The 20,190-nt window shown below is 36.9% G+C and overlaps 1 protein-coding gene across 1 annotated transcript; it reads left to right on the forward strand.

The window, feature by feature from the left end:
• The first annotated feature begins 3,277 nt into the window (after positions 1–3,277).
• clu (clusterin) lies at positions 3,278–19,251 on the forward strand. Its single transcript, XM_038277519.1, has 10 exons — positions 3,278–3,430; positions 7,355–7,517; positions 9,288–9,436; positions 9,643–9,813; positions 9,904–10,074; positions 12,452–12,659; positions 15,825–15,965; positions 16,287–16,507; positions 17,869–18,047; positions 18,336–19,251. Exons 2-10 carry the CDS (start codon positions 7,397–7,399, stop codon positions 18,346–18,348), a joined length of 1,374 nt encoding a protein of 457 aa, XP_038133447.1. The 5' UTR covers positions 3,278–3,430; positions 7,355–7,396; the 3' UTR covers positions 18,349–19,251.
• Positions 19,252–20,190: the final 939 nt, after the last annotated feature.

Below are 20,190 nucleotides of genomic sequence, written 5' to 3' on the forward strand. Positions count from 1 at the left end.
TGTTCTCTCCATGCATTTTTCAAGGACTGTAGCTTCCTTTGAAAGTCTTAAAACTGCCTCGACTGTTCTAAACATTTCACTGTGTATTTTATGTTGCTCTGTGATGGAAAAGCGATCTGTCTATATTTGCTGAAGCAGGGGACCAGCCCAACATCAACTGGTACCAGTGGATAGATAGTTGTTAAAGCTCCTCTGGAGCTGGGTGCTGTTATTTATTTTAATTAACCACATTAACCAAAATATATCCGAGCATTTAAACCACCGTGTTAAATTAAATTCTAATAAGAAGAAGTTACATGGCTATTTTACATATTTCTGCCTGCTTTATGGTCCACCAGGCAGCTCCATCAACAGGATAAGCTGAGTTCATGAGTTACATAACACAAAGATACATGCAACCCACAAAACTTGTGTTGTTGTTTTTTTCATTGATGAACAAGATTATATGTTTAATACAAGACACACAGTCTCACCACTGCTGCTGTGGAGCTGCTTATCTAATGCAGTGGGTGAGAAACAAACCAAGAGAAGGATTTTAAATGATGAGTCAGAGTGAATCAGATGTTTGTCTCTCTGCTCAGCAGCATCAGCTACTGCCAATAAATCTGAAAACTTTTGGAAAAGTCCTCCAGCCTCATGTCTGTTAAGTTGGTGATGATAAAGGCCATGAATACAGGAAAACTTCACTTACATTTCAAAATAAAAGTTTTATTGTTATCAATCAGAAGGAAATTCAGAAATACTGGTCATGAAAACTGTTGATGCAAACTAATAGATAATAACCAGCAGGAGATTAATATATTTTACATTATAGTTAAATCCTCCTTCACAAAATGAATATTATTATGTTTTTGTTTATCGTTATTGATTTTTGCTTTCATTTAAAAGTAAAAAGTAATCTGCAAAGAGCTTCATTTATATACTTATTAAAATTATAATACCTAAATATGTATCCATCCATCTTCTCCCACTTTTTACTTCTCAGGGTCGCAGTGGCTCTCTGGCACTATGGGCGAGAGGCGGGGTACACCCTGGACTGTCACAGGGCGGCACAGAGACACACAAAGACACACAACCATAAACACACATTTACACCTAAGGACAATATAGAGAAGCCAATTAACCTAACAGTCATGTTTTTTGGATTGCAGGAGGAAGCCGGAGTACCCGGAGAGAACAAACACACGCACAGGGAGAACATGCAAACCCTGTGCAGAAAGAACTCGGGACAGGAATTAAACCCAGAACCTTCTTGCTGCAAGGCACCAGGACTACCCACTGTTTCACCTTGCAGCCCTAAATATGGATATAACTTTTAATTAAAACTTGAGACTATTGACTTAATCTAAGTCAGACGGGTTACTATTATAAAAGGATATCTTTAAAATCAGACAGTTTAATTTTGGGCTAGTTCCTTCTATATCTGAACTTAGCCTCCCATCTATATCAGATTGAACTTTTCATATTAGATTTATCACTTTTAAAAAGGCCGTTATGAGCCCAAATCCAACAAGTGTCCATTTATTTTGAACTATCTATTTTGCAATCCACCAGGCCCCCGCACTATAAGGGTATAGTCATTTCAATATAGAATGTAGGGTTAAGCCATATAAGACTTAAAGATTAATAAAGTGATGGATCGTGTTAGAGGAAAAAAATAATTTAACCCTGCAATCGAGTTACATAAATGAGATTTATGGCAATTTATTCACTTGGCACTTTATTTGTCTTTGCAAAGGTTAGAACAAGACAATCATAACAGCCCTCACAGCTCAATGTTCTGCCCTGTTTTGCTCTAGACAAGGTTTCTCTGATTAACTTAAAATCTGCAAAAGAGCCGTGAAGGTCTTCCCACACACTTAATCCACACACTTAATCCAAACAAGTTACTATTCTAAACAGTCCCCAAAAGTCCTAAATAACCCCTCTCTCCTAGACACTGTGTAGCCTTGCAGGTGTGCAACGGCCTCAGTGAATGCTAATATAGTTAAAATTAGAAGGGTTGATTGTGGATGGGAAGAGAAGGCAGGAGGTTTTCAGGGACATTGAAGTTTGTTTTGACCATAATCAGCCACACCAATATCAAACCTCATTCAATCAAAAATATGTTAACTCAACCACAGAACTTTAAAGTTTATATGAAGGATATAAATTTACATCAGCTGTTCTTAAAGACAGCAAAATCTACCAGTGGCAAGCTTTTTCTCAGTAAAAAAGTTAATTGTGTTCAAAACAAGAGTTAAAGACAAATTTATATAACTTATCATATTAATAAACAAGCTACCTATGCATAAAGTATTTTTTTAGAAATATATCAATTTCCTGGTTTGTGTAAATCCAGCAGTCTTTATCATATTACACATTTACAGTGAATTAGAACATAACTTTTTAGATCAAAAGCTCGGTTTAAAAATAACTTTTAAGCAGCTTGATTTAGTTTCCACTTATTTCATGCTGGGGTTTTTTTTAATGGTCTGATGTAATCGAATTTCTAATGTCTTTTTTAAGATTTTTGGCTTCAGTCACCAGAAATTAAGGCTTTAATATATGTGAATTGTACGGAAGAGGATTAGGGCCACTGAAAAAACAAAAAAAGTTAACTGATTTTTATATTTTATTTCGAGAAAAATCTCAGAATTCTGACTTTAATCTCAGAATTTTGAATCTTAATTTAGATGGGCACCATGTGTCCATGTGAAGATGTGGGAGCACTCTGCTTGACTGACAAAGATGTGAGTTGTTTGGGAGGGACAGTGACACATGGTAAAAAACAAAATTAGGCAACTTTTTACGTGCCCGGGGCGTCCCCAGGGATGTTATTTCATTAATGGAAGAGCAGAAGGTGATTAAAACAAGAGAGCTAGTCTCTAAAACAGACATGGCTACGGCTTGATGCTAACATGTTTGTTAACTGTCAGAATTCAGCCAGAATTCTCCGAAAAAGGTCAGAATTCTGAGATTAAAGTCAGAATTCTGTGAAAAAAGTCTAAATTATAAGATTAAAGTCAGAATTCTGATTTTTAAAAAGTCAGAATTCTGAAATTAAAGTCAGAATTCTGAGAAAAAAGTCAGAATTCTGACTTTTTTCCCATATTAAACAGAAATAATATTTAAAAATCGGTTAACTTTTTTTTTTCAGTGGCACTAATGCTCTTCCAAAAAACTGTGTTCCGTAAATAATTCAAGTTTTCCATTTTCAGCTTCATTCTGTTTTTTTTTATACTACTGTACCAAATCACTTCGTTGAGCTTTTATTTTGAAGGCCATTAACGGAATGCTGCCCTCTCTGACACAGTGGATGCTGCAGCAGACTTCTCTCTCTCTGGATCACATGTCTGGACGGATCCCGTTATCCCCTATAAATACAGTCTGCAGCGCTGCAGCTGCAGCTTCACTGGTTCTGCAGTCCCAGATAAACATCCAACTAAAGGTGAGTCAGAAAGTGATTTATTTGTTGCTGTGTCTGCAGGAAAGTGTTGCATAACAGAAAAGCCTGTATTTATGCTTTTGAAACTATATTGGACACTGATTATACCTGATTTATTGCAGTAATCTAGAAAATGAGAGTGCAGCACATTAAGTTTGTTAAACCCAGTGTTGATGTTTTCTAAAAATGACTGTATCCTTAATTTGATGAAGAATACTGACTTTATTTTTAATGTCTGATCATAGTGCATGGGTGTGACCTCCATCCTTGGATAAAAACAAAGGGATTAGACGTCATCCTGTGGTTATACATATCATTTTAACCTTCAGAAGGACATCCAGAGTATAAAAACTTACAATAGACAATAAAATTTTTAGTATTTATTTTAATTAGCATTTTCCGAGATGGTGTGCGATTTATAAAATATGCCAGCCTTCTTACAGCATGCAAACAGTTTTCATATTTTCCCAGATGCTAAGTGACCCTGTTCTTTGTTACTATATTAGAAGTACATCATCAGGGTGCAAAAATCCCCAAAGAATTAAAATAAGGTGGAATTGAGGTCACAGCTTCTGTTGTCCCACTTTTACCAAAATTGAGCTCAGATCTTCCAGGATTACTTTATTATTCTTTATTTCTAAAACAAGATTAGCCACACAAGATCAGAAGGTTAACATGTAGCAGTAATCCAGAGATGCCCTGAATAGAAAATTCCATTAAAATAATTCTGCAAGTGTATTAATAATATTTTTATATAAATAACACTTTATGGAAGATATGGATTAAAACATGAACATCAGGTTTGTATTCCACTTTATATATAAATGTAATTTTATCTTCTCAGATCTGTTAGTTTGTTGACCAAGACTTTTTTTTTTTTTTTTACATTAAAACAGGGAATATTAATTGTGAGATACTTTAAACAGTTTGAGCAAAAATATCAAGCTAACATAGATTTTTTTTTTCCCCATCTGTATATTCGTAGTAGTGTGTTATCAGTAAACATGAAAATAAGTTTGGGTTTATTTTGTTTTCCTTTTGTTGCATCATACCAAAAAAAAGCCTGTGAATAAAGTGAAAAAGTGAAGCTGAACCTTCTGGAAGGCGTTGGATGTAACATCTGGAACGTAGGAGTGTCGTTTTTTTCTGTTGCGTAACCAGAATGGCTGCAGCTGCAAGTCAGCAAATAATGTTTTTTACTTTCAGGACTTAGACTACCTGTCTTACTCATAAGCCTTTTATCATTTGATTTATTTCTCTTACCATATTAACACGTTCCTTCCCGTAACTAAATCATCCTGCTACTTCTCCCCCAGAATAATTTATTAGGGTAGAGAAAAAGCCCCTTCTGCTTTCTTGCAACAGGTATTATAACATAGAAGTAAAGGATGTGTTTTATATTCTGCTGCTGCAGTGTTAAAGTCCTGCAAGCGGACAAACAGGAAGAGGAAACAGGGACATTTGACGGCTGGTGGCTATATTTTTTTTCCTCTGAAGCTGATACAGATCACTTAAAGATTGGTTTAATGCTTTATCTATCATCTTTCATTCAAAATTAAAAATACCACACATTAATATTAGCAGCTGCAATTTATACTTGTAGTTAAAATGTCATAAAAATTGTCAAACCATGATATGCAGCCTAAGTTTCATAAAATATTTGGTTTTATTGCTGTATGTACAATGCATCAAGAATATTTTTCCTAAAAAATAATGGACCAGAAATTTTTACACTCAAGAGACCTTTTTAGGAAAGCCACTCAAATGACTAAAGGTCCAATCATAAGAAAATAATTAAATTATTAATTTTGAATAACAAAATAATGGGAATCTGTAAGTATATCTTATTTTGGTAAATGGGTAACTTTAAACCTTATCCTTTGCGACAACAACAAGCTTTATGTTCTGTACTTTTCTCATTTCCATAGAAACGTGAGACGGTGGTGGGCGAGCAGATGACGGAAAAACAGTTTTTATCTACAAGCTTCTGGCATATTCCTAGCTTAGGATGACAACTCAGATTGATGTAGTTCATTTAAAATTGTTGCTTTCTGCCATGAACTTGTACATAGAGTTTAATAGAGCTGAGATTAGACATATCTAAATATCTATGTAGACAGGCTTCAATACTCATTATCATAGTTATTATTGTCCCTTTAGTTTATACATCAACATTGCTGCTAGTAAATTAATATCCCTCTATCCCATCATGCTGCCATCACTATGCTTAAAAGTAGAATTCTTCATAATTTGAACGCCTCTGATGTCAGGTTAGAGTTTTTCCAGCTGCTAAAGTTTGAATCATGTTTTTCTTGATTTGGTGCAGGCTAACTAGTATTGGATTTTATCAACCGGCATCTACAATCTGATATTTTCATGCTGACAGAAACATTCTGCTTCTGTTAGAATTTTTTGTTACTCATTGGTTAATTTTCTTGCTTACTTTGTTTCCCAGTTTAGTTATATTACTTGATCAAGCCTTTTCTAACATTCTACAGTATAAGATAAGTAGTAAAAGCAGGTAGGATTTGTGCTAATATGTTATTGGGTTAATATCGGTATCAGTCAGTTCTCCAAGTCGCAATATCGGTATCATATCAGAAATTAAAAAGTTGTATCGGGACACCCCTAATTTCTTGAGGACAAAGCTGGACAACTCAAAACAACCAAAGCTTTTAAGCTTATTACCATTAGGTTTCTATAGGTTGAAAATCGACATAAACTTTTTCATTAAGACCAATGAAAAATAAGATATTGTAAATTATCTTATGGAGTCAGCAGTGGATCCACCTTTTGTTGGATCTGGATGTTTCAGTCCTCTATATTTGTCTAAGTAAACATGGAAACGAAAAATCGTAAACGTGGCAGTATGAACTAGGTTCTGCCTCTTTTGCGGTTCTTGCATGCTAATGATTGTCCAGCCAGGTTTCTACAACATGTCAATTTATCACCTGATCACCTCTGTTAGGCTGCATAGTGAAGCTGAGTCAATAAGAATGATGGATTTCAGGTTTTTAAACTTTTTTATTAAAATATCCTAAAATTGAAAATAATGAATACAAAAGATTTGATATTGTATGTTATTAGTGCAAGAAAGAGAACGATGAGTAAATTTTTGTATAAATCTTTTGCCTCCAAGTTCTGCTGCCTGTGGATAAAAAAAAAAAACAGTTTGCTTTATTCTGACTGGTCCCTCTGTGTGCAGATTTGACAGAGGTATGGCAGAATGTCCTGCAGCAACGCTGACCTTTCCTGGTAATGGAAACAAACCCCTGCAGCACTTGTTTCCCAATAGTCTTTTCCTTCTTAAAACTCCCTCTGTAATACATCATATTTCCAATGCAATTAGACTACAATGTTTGCCAGCAAACTGCTCAAGAAAACTTAATCAATAATAGATAATATATTGTAAGTGTAAGAATTAAACAGTTAACCATTTAAAATCTGTTTTTCTAATGAAAAATTATTGAAAGGGTAAGTAGTCTGATGATGTACACTGATGGAGAAACAGAAAGTCACAGCTGCATTGGAGTCAACTGTTTTCCAAGGCAAACAACTGTCAAAGTTAAAGATGAACTGTCTGGAAAAACCTGCAGCATAACAACATAGGTTCAGTTTTGTGTGCAGAGAAAAGAGTGAGACAAAGAAAAAGAAAATAGAAAAAAAATAGTCTCCTTCTGCTGAATCTGTCATTGTTCATAAACGAGCAGCTGACCAAGCACACATCAGAGGGAAAAGGAGATGGGTAAACAGAGAAAGGCCCTGCTGTTCCTCTTATATAAGGCTGGTCAATGTCCCAGACAGGCCTGAACACCGCTCTGTTCTGCTGCGTATGTTCCTGTCAGGACGCCCTCTGCTGGAGACTTTGAGTAACTACAAATGTTCCCGATGTTTGGGGAAACTGCATTAAAATCCTTTTGTTTCCAGGTCTCCTTCATAACATCTTGCTACATCTGAGGGTCAGAGAGGATGTTAATGATGATAATGATGATGAAAAAGAAGAAGGGGGCTAAAGAGTCTCTGGCTTTGTTGGCCTTCATTCTGGCTTCAGCCAACTGTATTCTGCCACCATCCAGTGAAGAACTTAATGGTAAGTCCACGGAAATTTGTTTGATGAAAAAATATTGAGTCCATTCAGGTCGTATTTCTCTATATAAATAGAATCATATTGTTTGATTTGGTGTCTTTGACATGCAGTCCTTTCGACTGCCCACTAGATGGCCTCATAGAAAAGAAATTCACTTTCCCAGACCAGGACAGGCTTTGAATAAAATATAGTGGTCCTTCTCAAAATATTATCATATTGTAATAAAGTTCATTATTTTCCGTAATGTAATGATAAAACTTGAACATTCATAATTTTAGAGGCATTGCACACTAACTGAAATATTTCAGGTCTTTTATTGTCTTAATACGGATGATTTTGGCATAGAGCTCAAGAAAACCCCAAATTCCTATCTCACAAAATTAGCATATCATGAAAAATGTCTCTAAATGAGCAATGCACCTAATCATCTGAATCAACAAATTAACTCTAAACACCTGCAAAAGATTCCTGAGGCCTTTAAAACTCCCAGCCTGGTTCATCACTCAAAACTGCCGACTTGACTGCTATCCAGAAGGCCATTATTGACACCCTCAAGCAAGAGGGTATGACACAGGAAGATATTTCTAAACGAATCGGCTGTTCCCAGAGTGCTGAATCAAGGCACCTCAGTGGGAAGGGAAAAGTGTGGCAGAAAATGTTGCACAACGAGAAGAGGTGACCAAACCCTGAGGAAGATTGTGGAGAAGGGCAGATTCCAGACCTTGGGGGACCTGCAGTGGACTGAGTCTGGAGTAGAAACATCCAGAGCCACCGTGCACAGGTGTGTGCAGGAAATGGGCTAAGGGTGCTGCATTCCGCAGGTCAAGCCTTATTTGAACCAGAAACAGCGGCAGAGGTGCCTGATCTGGACTACAGAGAAGCAGCACTGGACTGTTCCTCAGTTTTGCGTGTCATTTGGAAATCAAGGTGCCAGAGTCTGGAGGAAGGCTGGGAAGAATGAAATACCAAAATGCCAGAAGTCCAGTGTCAAGTACCCACAGTCAGTGATGGTCTGGGGCGCCATGTCAGCTGCTGGTGTTGGTCCACTGTGTTTTATTAAGGGCAGGGTCAATGCAGCTATCAGGAGATTTTGGAGAACTTCATGCTTCAATCAGCTAAAAAAGCTTTATGCAGATGAAGATTTCATTTTTCAGCACGACCTGTCACCTGCTCACAGTGCCAAAACCACTGGTAAATGGTTTACTGACCATGGTATCACTGTGCTCAATTGGCCTGCCAACTCTCCTGACCTGAACCCCATAGAGAATCTGTGGGATATTGTGAAGAGAAAGTTGAGAGACGCAAGAACCAACACTCTGGATAAGCTAAAGGCCGCTATGGAAGCTCCCTGGGCCTCCATAAAACCTCAGCAGTGCCACAGGCTGATTGCCTCCATGCCACGCCGCACTGAAGCAGTCATTTCTGCAAAAGGATTCCCGACCAAGTATTGAGTGCATAACGGTACATAATTATTTAAAGGTTGACTTTTTTTATATTAAGAACACTTTGCTTTTATTGGTCGGATGAAATATGCTACTTTTGTGAGATAGGAATATAGGGTTTGCCAAAATCACCCGTATTAAGACAAGAAAATACCAGAAATATTTCAGTTAGTGTGCAATGAATCTAAAATATATGAACAAGTTTTATCATTGCATTATGGAAAATAATGAACTTTATCACAATATGCTAATAATTTGAGAAGGACCTGTAAATAAGCTAAAAAATTATCAGAGAGTGAGTCACAATTTCCATCTTTACTGTTATGTGCAGAGCTCAGCCTACTGGGTGAGAAGTATCTGGATAAGCAGATTGAAAATGCCATCGATGGCGTGAAGGAGATGAAGACGGTGATGCAGAAATCCTCTGAGGACCACAAGAAGTTTTTAGATGCTCTGGAGAAAACAAAGAAACAGAAAGAGGTAAAAGCACAAGATAAATATATGTAGGGGTTTGTGGGGTTTTTTTTCTTGATCAAACAGACAACTGATAATAAACTTTATTGATTTATAAATTTAACAATATAAAAGTACCTCCTTAAAATATCATTAAGTCTGACATGATGCAGAATTTTTCCAAACATTGCATAGAATATTGAGGTTTGCTGATGAGCCATGATTTAATGCAGGATGCGATGCGCGTAGCTGAGGAAATGGAAGCCAAGCTGGCAAAGGAGGAGGAGGTTTGCAACGACACCATGAAGGCTCTGTGGGAGGAGTGTAAGCCCTGCCTGAAGAAGACCTGCGTTAAATATTACTCTAGGACCTGCAGCAGCGGATCCGGTCTGGTGGGACGTCAGGTCGGACATTTGGCAGATCAGCTTTTACCCTGAGACTGAAACTCATTTGAACACTGAGTTAGACAACTGAACCTTTTCTTTACGTTGTAGCTGGAAGATGTGCTGAACAGAACATCTCCTTTCTCCATCTGGATCAACGGGGAGAGGATTGACACCCTGGAGCAGGAGGGCCAGCGGCAGAACAAAGAGTTCAAGAACCTGGAAGAAAAATACACAGAGATGGAAGGCGGTGTAGATACCATCTTCTCAGATAGTATGAAGGTACTAGTTTATTTCAAAGATTCACACAGATGCTTAAAAATATTTATCTTCAATGGTAAGATTTATGTGGAGAAGTAAAGTCCATATTTCTATCCCATTACAATAAACTGGACTAAGTGTCCATATAATCTGTAATACTCCCTGCATGCATTATAATAAAGCAATTTACATGCATAAATCAAGCGGAACACAATGGCGATAGCCATACTGTTCCACTTGTGAAAGCAAAATCTGTTGGGCTCTTTTTGGCATCAAGACAATTATTCTTATTGCCACATTGTCCGACAGGACACTGTTAAAAAAAAAAAAAAAGGTTGGCCAAAGTTATACAGTTTAGCCAAACTATTAATATTATGATAAAATCAAAAGTTAATTCTGGATTCCAACACAAAGTCCAGCTTGTTCCCAGTTTGAGTTGTTCTGCCATCAGTGTTTGTTCACATTTACAGGAATACTCTAGCCTCGTGAGACCATCCTGATCTCGCAAGCTTTCAAGATTTCACTCGCTGATCAGTCTGGAGACTCTCCGTTGAAGAAAATTTGGAGCAGTTCACCAAATGAACGTCCAATCAGCGTTGGCTTTGAGGCGGGTTGAGGTGTGACGCAACGAGAAGCGCGACAGTTCAGTCTAAAGAACATGGCGGCTTCAGCCGATGAAACTAGTGTTAGCGTGGCTATCGAGCAAGTTTTATCGGAATTACAGAGTATTTATTCCCTGAAAGAAGAGCAAAACACTGCTCTGGAGGCTTTTCTCAGAGGAAAAGATGTTTTTGCTCTTCTCCCGACCGGTTTCAGCAAGAGTAGCCTGGCTGTTAGTACATCATATGCTTCGTTGATCTGATTGGTTTATTTAGCCCGTCTATCACCAACATAGGCCAATCAGCTAACCAGTATTTTTGCCCCTTCCCAAAATTACTTCAACGGAAGGTTTCCATATCCATCTGGCAGAGTCATGTTACTCTTTTTTGGCATCAAGACAATTATTCTTATTGCCACATTGCCAGACAGGACACTGTAAAAAAAAAATAGAGGTTGGCCAAAGAGTTATACAGTTTAGCCAAACTATTTTAAGACAAAAACAACATGATGAAATCAAAAGTTTGGGTCGTTCTGCCATCAGTGTTTGTTCACATTTACAGGAATCATCATGAAGGGGAGAACATGGACTGGGAACATCAGGGTCTCACTGTTTGCAGATGATGTGATGTTTTTGGCATCTTCATGCAGTGGCCTTTAGCTAACACTGAAGGTTAGCAGACAGGTGTAAAGCAGCTGGGTACAATATGACTAACTGCTTTGAATCTAAGGCAGTGTTTTTTTGCGGAAATAAGCTGGATTGTGCCCCACCACGTCATAAGTAAGTCTTTGCTCCAAGGTGAGGCTTTCAGGTACCTTGGTGTGTTCCTCTTAAAGAATTATGGAGCATGGGAAAGATACCATAGAGGTACCATCTGCAGCAATTCAGGCAATGCTCTGGACTGTTTAGATCACAGGTGTCAAACTGGTTTCAGACTGGTTCATTCATCTCATCAAGGGAGTCCAATCTGAACATGATGACTTGATGGGATGAATGGATTCTGGTGTGCTATTGTTTGGTTGGAAAGAAAACCTGCAGCCACACGGCCCTTCTGGAACCAGTTTGACACCCCTGGTTTAGATTGAGAAAGAGCTAAAAGGCAGACTTCTATATTTTAGTGTGTTGATGGAAAAATAACATTTCTCAAAATAAGATCAACAGCAGCTGCCAGGAATCTAAATGAGAAAATGTCCTTCTAGGAACAATCAACTGTAATTACCAGGCTATCATTTTTTGTTTTCTCTTGCTGAGTAGCAGACACAAGTCCAATTTTTCACATAAACTTAAAATTTGAAATGTTTGGAGTACAAATGTGACATCATTAAATCTCCCATCAGAAACATAAAAAGATAATATTTGTTAAAGAATTGGTCACTGAAGGCAGAAGCATAGTCATGCTGGTTGATAACACATCAGATGATTATCTTATTTTGAAGTGCAGGAAGTATTTACAGTCTTTGTAAGATGAAATGCATTGAAGTCCTGTCTCTTGGCTTACAAAGGATATTAGTAATCTAACTAAAATAAATGATCTAGCTAATAATATGAACATTTTATTCCCTTGTTCCAAAAGACTTGACCCCGAAAACCTACAGGTGAGTCTTTGATTAGGAGCAAGTAACTGCAGAAAGGTTTAAAAAAAAAAAAAAAGAAGAAATTTAGATTTTGCTCTTTAAAATATTTCAGACTCTAATACTGCAGTATTAGTACAATAGAAACATTAAAAGTGTAATAATAAGTGAGAGTTTTTCTTTTAATTTGACATTTTCTATTAGTGAAACTTCTCTGTGTCCGTTCCAGGTTGCCGATCACATCAACCTTCCGATGTTCTTCTTTCCTAAATTCCTGGCTCCGGTCACTCGTCGCGCCAGAAGCATCCACATGCTTTTCCATGATCCTTTCCACAGCTTCCGGAGCTTGTTCTCCCCTATGACGGGAATGAGCAGAAACCTGTTTGGCTCCATGGACTCCATGATGGACTTGGACTCTGATGCTGCCACAAATGAAGGTATGTTTTCATACACTGGTACTCAAAGATTGTGACCTGTGTTCACTTTAAAACGTTTTAGGTTTAGATGTAGTATTAGTTGTGGTGTAATATAAACAATGGGTTTAAATTAGGGCTGCAACAACGAATCGATAAAATCGATAAAAATCGACTTTTAAAAGCGTTGGCAACGAATTTCATCATCGATTAGTTGTGTCGCGCGATTATTGCGTCATCCGCCGCGCCGTCATCACTGCCTCTTGACTGAAAGAGGAAGAAAAAAAAATATGGCAGAGCGAGTCAGCGCCGCAGGTGCAGTGTTGCCAACTCAGCGACTTTTCAGACCCCTCCAGCGACTATTTTTCAAAAAAGCGACTAGTGACAAATCTGGCGACTTTTTTCGGTGTCACTGGCGGCTTTTGGAGACTCTTACGTGAAAGCATGTATCGTTCCTACTCTGCCGTGGGGCGCCTCCCACACCCCAACCGGAGTTTTCCCGCAGGAGTCCCTCTCAGCGCTGCAGTCAGAGCCTCAGCGTCCAGACTGCAAATGAAGCGCGCATGCACCGGGATTGAAGGCGCAAATTGATCACAATAATTAAAATAGCCTGCGCTTTGTAAAGCGAAAAAAATGATAACATGCAACTTTTTTCAAAAGAAATTAACATGGCACGGAACCACCATGTTTGTTTGGTTTTAAAGCGGGGAAACGTAACGTTAGTTTCTCAGGTAGCTCATCTGATGCTTTCCTTACCTTGTTAGTAGGTTACAGACAGTGATAAGGTTGGCTACTTATTTTACTTTTAATTTCATTTGAATTAACTTAAGCAGCGTTTACATTTACTTTATAAATAAATTAACTTGCAAATTATGAGGACAAGGCTTTTAAAGTTTAAATCTTCTGGCAAAGATAAAGTAAAGAAGATCCTGCAATTTATGGAAGTAAAGCAGAATAAAATCCAGCAAGATCAGTAATATGTCAATTAATTATATGCCACATTCCCATGTAAATATCTGTCTTTGGAGGATGTGTTTTTTAGCACCCCTAGTTCTCTCATTTTTATTCCAAATACAATTTATAATTTGAATCACAGGGCTATTTTTATCTCTATGGTTCAGTATTTTCTCAAGTAGCAACTTTAACTGCTATACTTTCCTGTCTTAAAAGGCAGAACTCTTCTAGTCTAAAAAAACTCATTTGTTGAAATGGGGGGACCTATTGTTTGAACCCCTTAGGGGCTTTTAAAAACAAAAATGCCTGTCTTTTTTGCGCTTTATGAAACAAAGTACCCTATATTTTGTGGATGTACAGCTACATTTCTCATGTAAGTTTGCGTAGTTTTAACACAAACATTTATTTTTCATATTGCACCAGTACAGTTAATGAGCAACCTGTACTTGTGTGCTTGTTTGTTCTGTCTAAAATGTTTATTTTGGAATAAAGAGGTTAATATAAAAAATATTTTTTGTCCGATTTATCGATTAATCGAAAAAATAATCGTCCGATTCATCGATTTTTAAAATAATCGTTAGTTGCAGCCCTAGTTTAAATGAAGTGTAGCAACAGAAAAAAGGATGTGTTGTAACAACCACAAAAAAAAAGCTGAAGTTGCATGACTTTAAAAAAAATCCTTGTTTCATCTTCTTCCAGTATAATTCTTTGTCTTTGCACAATTGTTGTGAAAAATATTTAACTTTTTATGATGATCCTTCATTAATAAAAATGAATATATTTTATTCTGTTTTATTTTATTCTGATCAGGTAGTCTTTGATCTTCTTAGATGTTCCATGGACATGCCTAATAAATGTAGATACAAGGTAGTTTCTAAAAGAAACTTCAAAAGCCAAAACTAAAGTATATTTTACTTTATTAGGTGGGTGTAAATGTAGAGGAACTTCTTTTATGTCCCCCCAACTTTCTGTTTCAGCTGAGCATAAATATCCTTAGGCATAAACCATTTATCCATTAACCATACAATTGCAAAAATTGTAATTACAAAAAAAAAATGGCTTAATTAAAACCCTGCAATTAAAAAACAAACAAAATGTGTTTTTTTTGTCAAGTTTTTACGATTATGATTTAGCTGGTTTTTCTGTTTTACTGACATCCTTATAATTCGCAAAACTGCAATTTTTTAGCATTATACAAATCACGTGATCTGTAGCTGGTCCTTACTGGCTGATAAAAAGACAAAGCAGACAGGAAATAGTTGGAGGATAATGGCGCCCTCTAGAGCCGTGGCTGAAATATGGATATATCTCATGTGTTTACATCTGCCGCTGCCATGTTGTTTTAAAAAATATTTTGTGAACAAACATGTTCATGTGCAATTATGACTGTATTTAATGGAAGTACTGCAATTGTGAAACTTTGAATTTCGTAATTTAACAGAATATCAACATAGTTTTGCACAGATTTGTAATGGAAAAGCAGCCACAGGTCCGTTCTAGGGTCACTCTTTAAAAATATGGGATTCAAACTAAGAGAATCCGCACTGATCTGCATAAAGCAGGAAATTGCCTTAGATGTGTCAACATCTTAGAGATAATATAAAAAAAAAAAAAAACTAGGAATGTGTCCAATAAGGCTTTGTTGCCACCTGGACAATAGGAGGATGGTTAAAGAGGTGAAATATTGTTTGCAAAGCTCACTGTTAGAGGAATCCAAATAAAGAGAGGCATCCTGGGGTCACTACAGGTAGCCATCACAACCATTAGATACTGTCTATTATTAAGGTTAAATAGATGAAAAATAAATAAAGGACATACTGTATAACTAAGTAAATAGAATTTGTTACCATAGCACTTTTCGCAAGTACTAATATCAAAAAGTGCTTCACGGGGGCTTGGGATTTTTCACAAGTCTCCTGGCATTAACCATGGAGATCTGTAATGCTTTGGATCCGCTGAGTCTAGTTTAAATTGAGTGTTTTAAAGTTGATTAGATTGTATAGAAGTTTTAAATAGAGGTATAAACTCTCTCGTACAGTTAACAGATGTTTTTCTGTATAGGTTCAAAGGATTGTTTTTGTCCACTTGTGCAAATTAGTCAACAGAATGTACATCTGAGTCAAATCTTAGAGTTTAATGGAAGGTTTGTGTGATCTATTCTATGCCCAAGCTCAGTCCAGAAGCCTCCTGTAACTACTGCCGTTTTGAAATCTGCTGTGTGTTTGTTGGCTACAGACGGCAACGTAAACGAGGACGTGATTATTACGAGGCCTTTCGGCAATGGCCGGATGACCTGCAGGGAGATCCGCCGCAACTCAGCTGGCTGCATCAAGTTCCGTGACGAGTGTGAGAAGTGCAAAGAAATCCAGCATCTCGGTGAGGAAACACGGTCAATAATTAATAATCAATCCCAGATACAGAAATCCTGAACAGAGCTTTTCACTTATCTGAACAAAGTGTTTACATTAGAGCATGAAAATTCCGATTTCTCTTAAACTATATGGTTATGTGATCAGAAACAGAAGGATTTAAGACCAACAGCACATTTGTTATAATAAAGTGCTCTAAATCACTTTAATAAGTGTTTGCTACACATCCATGATGTTATGACAGCAATCAGAGGTTAAAGAATCCCCATCCTTGTCTGTTTTTTTTCTGGTCAGCCTGGATGAAGTTTTTATGTCTGTCCATTAACAGATTGCTCTGGGAATAAGCCTCTGGAGGGCCCACTGAAGGAGGAGCTGGAGGCTGCACTGGCGATGGCCGAGAGCTTCACCCAGCAGTATAACTCCCTCCTGAAGAGGCTTGAGGAGCAGATGTTTAACACCTCCTCCATCCTCGACATGCTCAACAGGCAATTCGGCTGGGTGTCGTCTCTGGCAAACAACACCAAGGATGGCATTTTCAGTGTGAAGGGGGTGCGTAGGTCAGAATTTTGTCAGATTAGTATAGCCAGTATGGATAACAGCCAGTTTAACACAGAAGTTAAAATACTGAATAAATTAATAGCATTTTCTCATATCCAGACTGTCTTTATAGATGTAACACCTTGAACTGTCTTTTGAGTTGTCAAAACCTTCCACTAAATAATTTAAAGCTTTTCTAAATGAAGGGAACGTTAAAGAGTTCATATTTAATCCACTGTGCTCATTTTTTTTATCAAGTTTATGCAGCATTTGACTGCTCCCACTGAACTAGGTTCTGCTGAAGGTTTCTTCCATCCAAGAAGACTTTTTCCTTTTGACTGTCGCCACATGCATGCTTAGCATTCAGCTGCAATATATTTACCTAACCCAAAACTGGAAATTTGGATTTATGCAATCCCCAAGTTATAGTTTTCTTTTCATTTTGTATAAAAATCTGAATAAACATGGACGCTTGTGCAGTTCTTTGCATATATATGGCCATAATGGTGACTGTTACAACCGTAGTTATGATATAAAAGATGTTCAAAAACACTTTTTTATTAAACTGCACCAAAGAAGCTTGTCTTATAAATGCTGAAAATTCATACATAGACAATTGACTAAATATTACGTGAATAACATAACAAATACATACCTTAAGTAAGACATTTTTACCACCACTGATGTGAATAGCAACCATTTTGAAGTCAGTGACGATGTAATCACCTAGACTCCCTTCAATAGAAACTTAATTAGTTTGATCAACTGAACTCAACTGGTTTGTATTATAAATAAGATGAAACTGAAATGTTTGCCAGGTGAATAGATTGAATATGCCCTCTGATGGGGCATTTAAACCAACATTAGTGGGAGTATAAGCATATATTCAAACTGCTGTGAAAATGTTCAACTGACTGAATTCATGTAAATCTACAATAACGTAATAAGCACATAAATAATTTCTTTGTTAAATTATCACACACATTTGGAAATAGAGTGGCTTAGGTTCATAATTCAAATACCAAAAGTAATATAAATAAAAAAGCGACAGGACATCAGGACATCGTTTATTATTTTTTTTCAGATTAAAATGCGATATATGTCTTTTATCTCTGGAAAACAAAATTATTTTATTCTGTAAACATTAAATTTAAACCCTTTTCAATTCAATACATTCAAAAATACTTAATTGAATGCAAAGGGAAATAAAATTGTATCAACATAAATAAAATTTTAATGTTATTTGAGCGTTTTGCCATTGTGAAATATTTTCTATGTAGCAGTATGACTGATTTTTGACTGGAGATAGGCAATAGTTTTATCTGCAATAAAAAGAAAAAAAGAAACATGAACTCTCTCTGCTTGTTCTGCAGGTGATTTGCAAAGATGACACTGAGGAGTCCTCAGGTGGGGCTGAAACCAAAGTCTCTGTGCAACTCTTTGACTCTCCCCCCATGAACTTCACCGTGCCGGGCGACATTCCCTGGACCGACCCAAAGTTCTCTGAGGTGGTGGCTCAGAAGGCGCTGGACCGCTACAAAGAAACCAGCATGTAAGTACATAAACTATAGAGATTTAATTGCAAGCAGGGCATGATTTATTTTGGAGTACTTTTGAAGGGTTGTACTGGATTTTATGTAGGGTTAACAGAGTAATTGGGGTATAAACACAAATGCACAAAAACAGTCTTAGTTTTTAAAGAATTTGAAAAACTTTCATCCTGTTTGTTTTACTTCACAACTATGCACACTCTGGGTTTGTCATGTTAAATAAAAAAATAAAAAATACTCCAGCAAATGTTCTGGAAAGTGTTAATTTCTTTCCATTTCTTTTTTTGCAGTGTCGTAAAATAAGCGTAAGCCATACCACCAGGATCGTGGACTTCTGCTGATTAGAAAAATGCTCTGAATACTTCAAAGAAAAAGAACCTGGAAGGAGGCAAACCCTGAAGCTAACACTGCAAATTCCAAGCTTCCTCTTCTACTCCTGCTTTTGCAACAAACACCGAGTTAAGCAGCTAAGGTTTAATCGGTATCATTAGTCCTGCTGTAAGAGGAGATAAGGTCCGACTTATATCTGTAGTACCGCCTATGTCCAGGAAAGCCTGTATGTGAGCTGGGTCTGCTTACAGGTCCCATGCTGCAGTAAGCGTTTTGTGCTACATCTTATGTGATTTTAGGACATAAAAGGACATTTTATTTTTCTTTTTTTTTTGTCAAGTTGTTCAGAGACTTTTTTTTATGATCTGGGGGCTATTTCACAAAAATAACAGAAATCCAGGATAAGAGGAGAAACCTTGGAATTTTAGTCAAAGTATCCTGTTTTATTTGGATCAGGAGGACCAATTATAACCAACTTGCTGCAATAAAGGATCAACATTTCACTATGTTTGACAGCTCAGCTTCTAGGCTGTATTCTGTTGCCAATTAAGACTAAAAAGTAGGCAGCTCTGCAAGAAAAGGTAGAAAAAAACAACTAAAAATGAATCTACCTAATTATGCTGGTCTGGAGCAGGATGAGTGTCTGTTTTAATAGAATCAGGGGAAAATTAGGAATCTTTGTCTTAATCTCTTATCAAATCAATGTTTTGTGAAATGGCTCCCAATCCTCAGTGCTGCTGTGCTCATGTAGTTTCCTGAGAAATTTAAAGTGGTTGTTTTTCATGACTTTAACTGATTTCAGAGACTCAAGTGATTTCTTTTCATTCACTCTTAAAGCAGCAATAAGTACATCTAATAAAACCTGCTAAAACATATTGTTTTTTTTTTACTTATTTACAGTCTCTAGTTCTTTGAAGACTTTCTTGCATATTTAATTGAAAACAAAATCCTAAAAAAGGCTTTAATACATTTAGAAAAATGGAACACATCCATCAGATTCAACTGAAGGAAATTAGCGGTAAACACAGAAGTTAGAAGCAGGTTTATGGCAGATAATTTTGCAGCAGTCGGACCAGAAAACAACTGGAGGAAGAAAGGATGGAAGGTTAAGACAAAAGAAATAGAGGGATGATGTATGGATGGATAAGGAGTACCGGTAGTAAGGAATTATGGGAAAAATGGATGTGATACAGAGGAATGAAAAATGGGATGGGATAAAAATGGATGGATGGAAATAATCTTAGCCTAACAGAAAGTAGGGTAAATAAAGTCCTTATATCAGTGGTCCCTTTAGGGTTCCAACGTAATTTCAGGGGCAGTCTGGTAAAAATTAATTGAATAAATGCCCCAACTGGAGAGTTTTGTGGGGGTTTCTATGTATTGATAGCAATATTAAACTCGCAGAGTAAAATAAATTTAAACTTATAATAAATTATTAGTGTAATGGTGGTAGTTTTGTGATTTATTGGAGATTGTAGTGGATTTCATTGCAAAATGTAATTTATTCCTGTTCACTTTTGTTTGTTCAACTCAACTTGTTAGTGCGGAAGGAGGCTGGGATGTCACACAAACATAAACCAAAGGATGTCCAGGCAAGCAAAGTTTGGGCACCCAAGCCTCAGATGATGTTATAAAATAAGGAATAGAAAAATCATTTCTGCAGTTTTCTTTTTTAGAATCTAGAAAATGCTTCAGGTATACTTTTTCCACCTTATTTGAGATAAAGGACACATTTGATCAAGCTAACCCTGAGAAATCAAAAAGCAGTTGTTTAATTGAGCAGCTCTAAATCATCTTCAAAATGTATGGATTATA

The sequence above is a fragment of the Cyprinodon tularosa genome, unplaced genomic scaffold, assembly GCF_016077235.1.
Source record: "Cyprinodon tularosa strain WSP-4 unplaced genomic scaffold, ASM1607723v1 ctg132, whole genome shotgun sequence".
NCBI lineage: Eukaryota > Metazoa > Chordata > Actinopteri > Cyprinodontiformes > Cyprinodontidae > Cyprinodon > Cyprinodon tularosa.

Coding starts and splice junctions, on each gene's coding strand:
- clu (XM_038277519.1), top strand. CDS start 7,397: ATGTTAATGATGATAATGATGATGAAAAAGAAGAAGGGGGCTAAAGAG. Junction 10,075..12,451: donor TCTTCTCAGATAGTATGAAG/GTACTAGTTTAT, acceptor TGTCCGTTCCAG/GTTGCCGATCACATCAACCT. Junction 12,660..15,824: donor TGATGCTGCCACAAATGAAG/GTATGTTTTCAT, acceptor TGTTGGCTACAG/ACGGCAACGTAAACGAGGAC.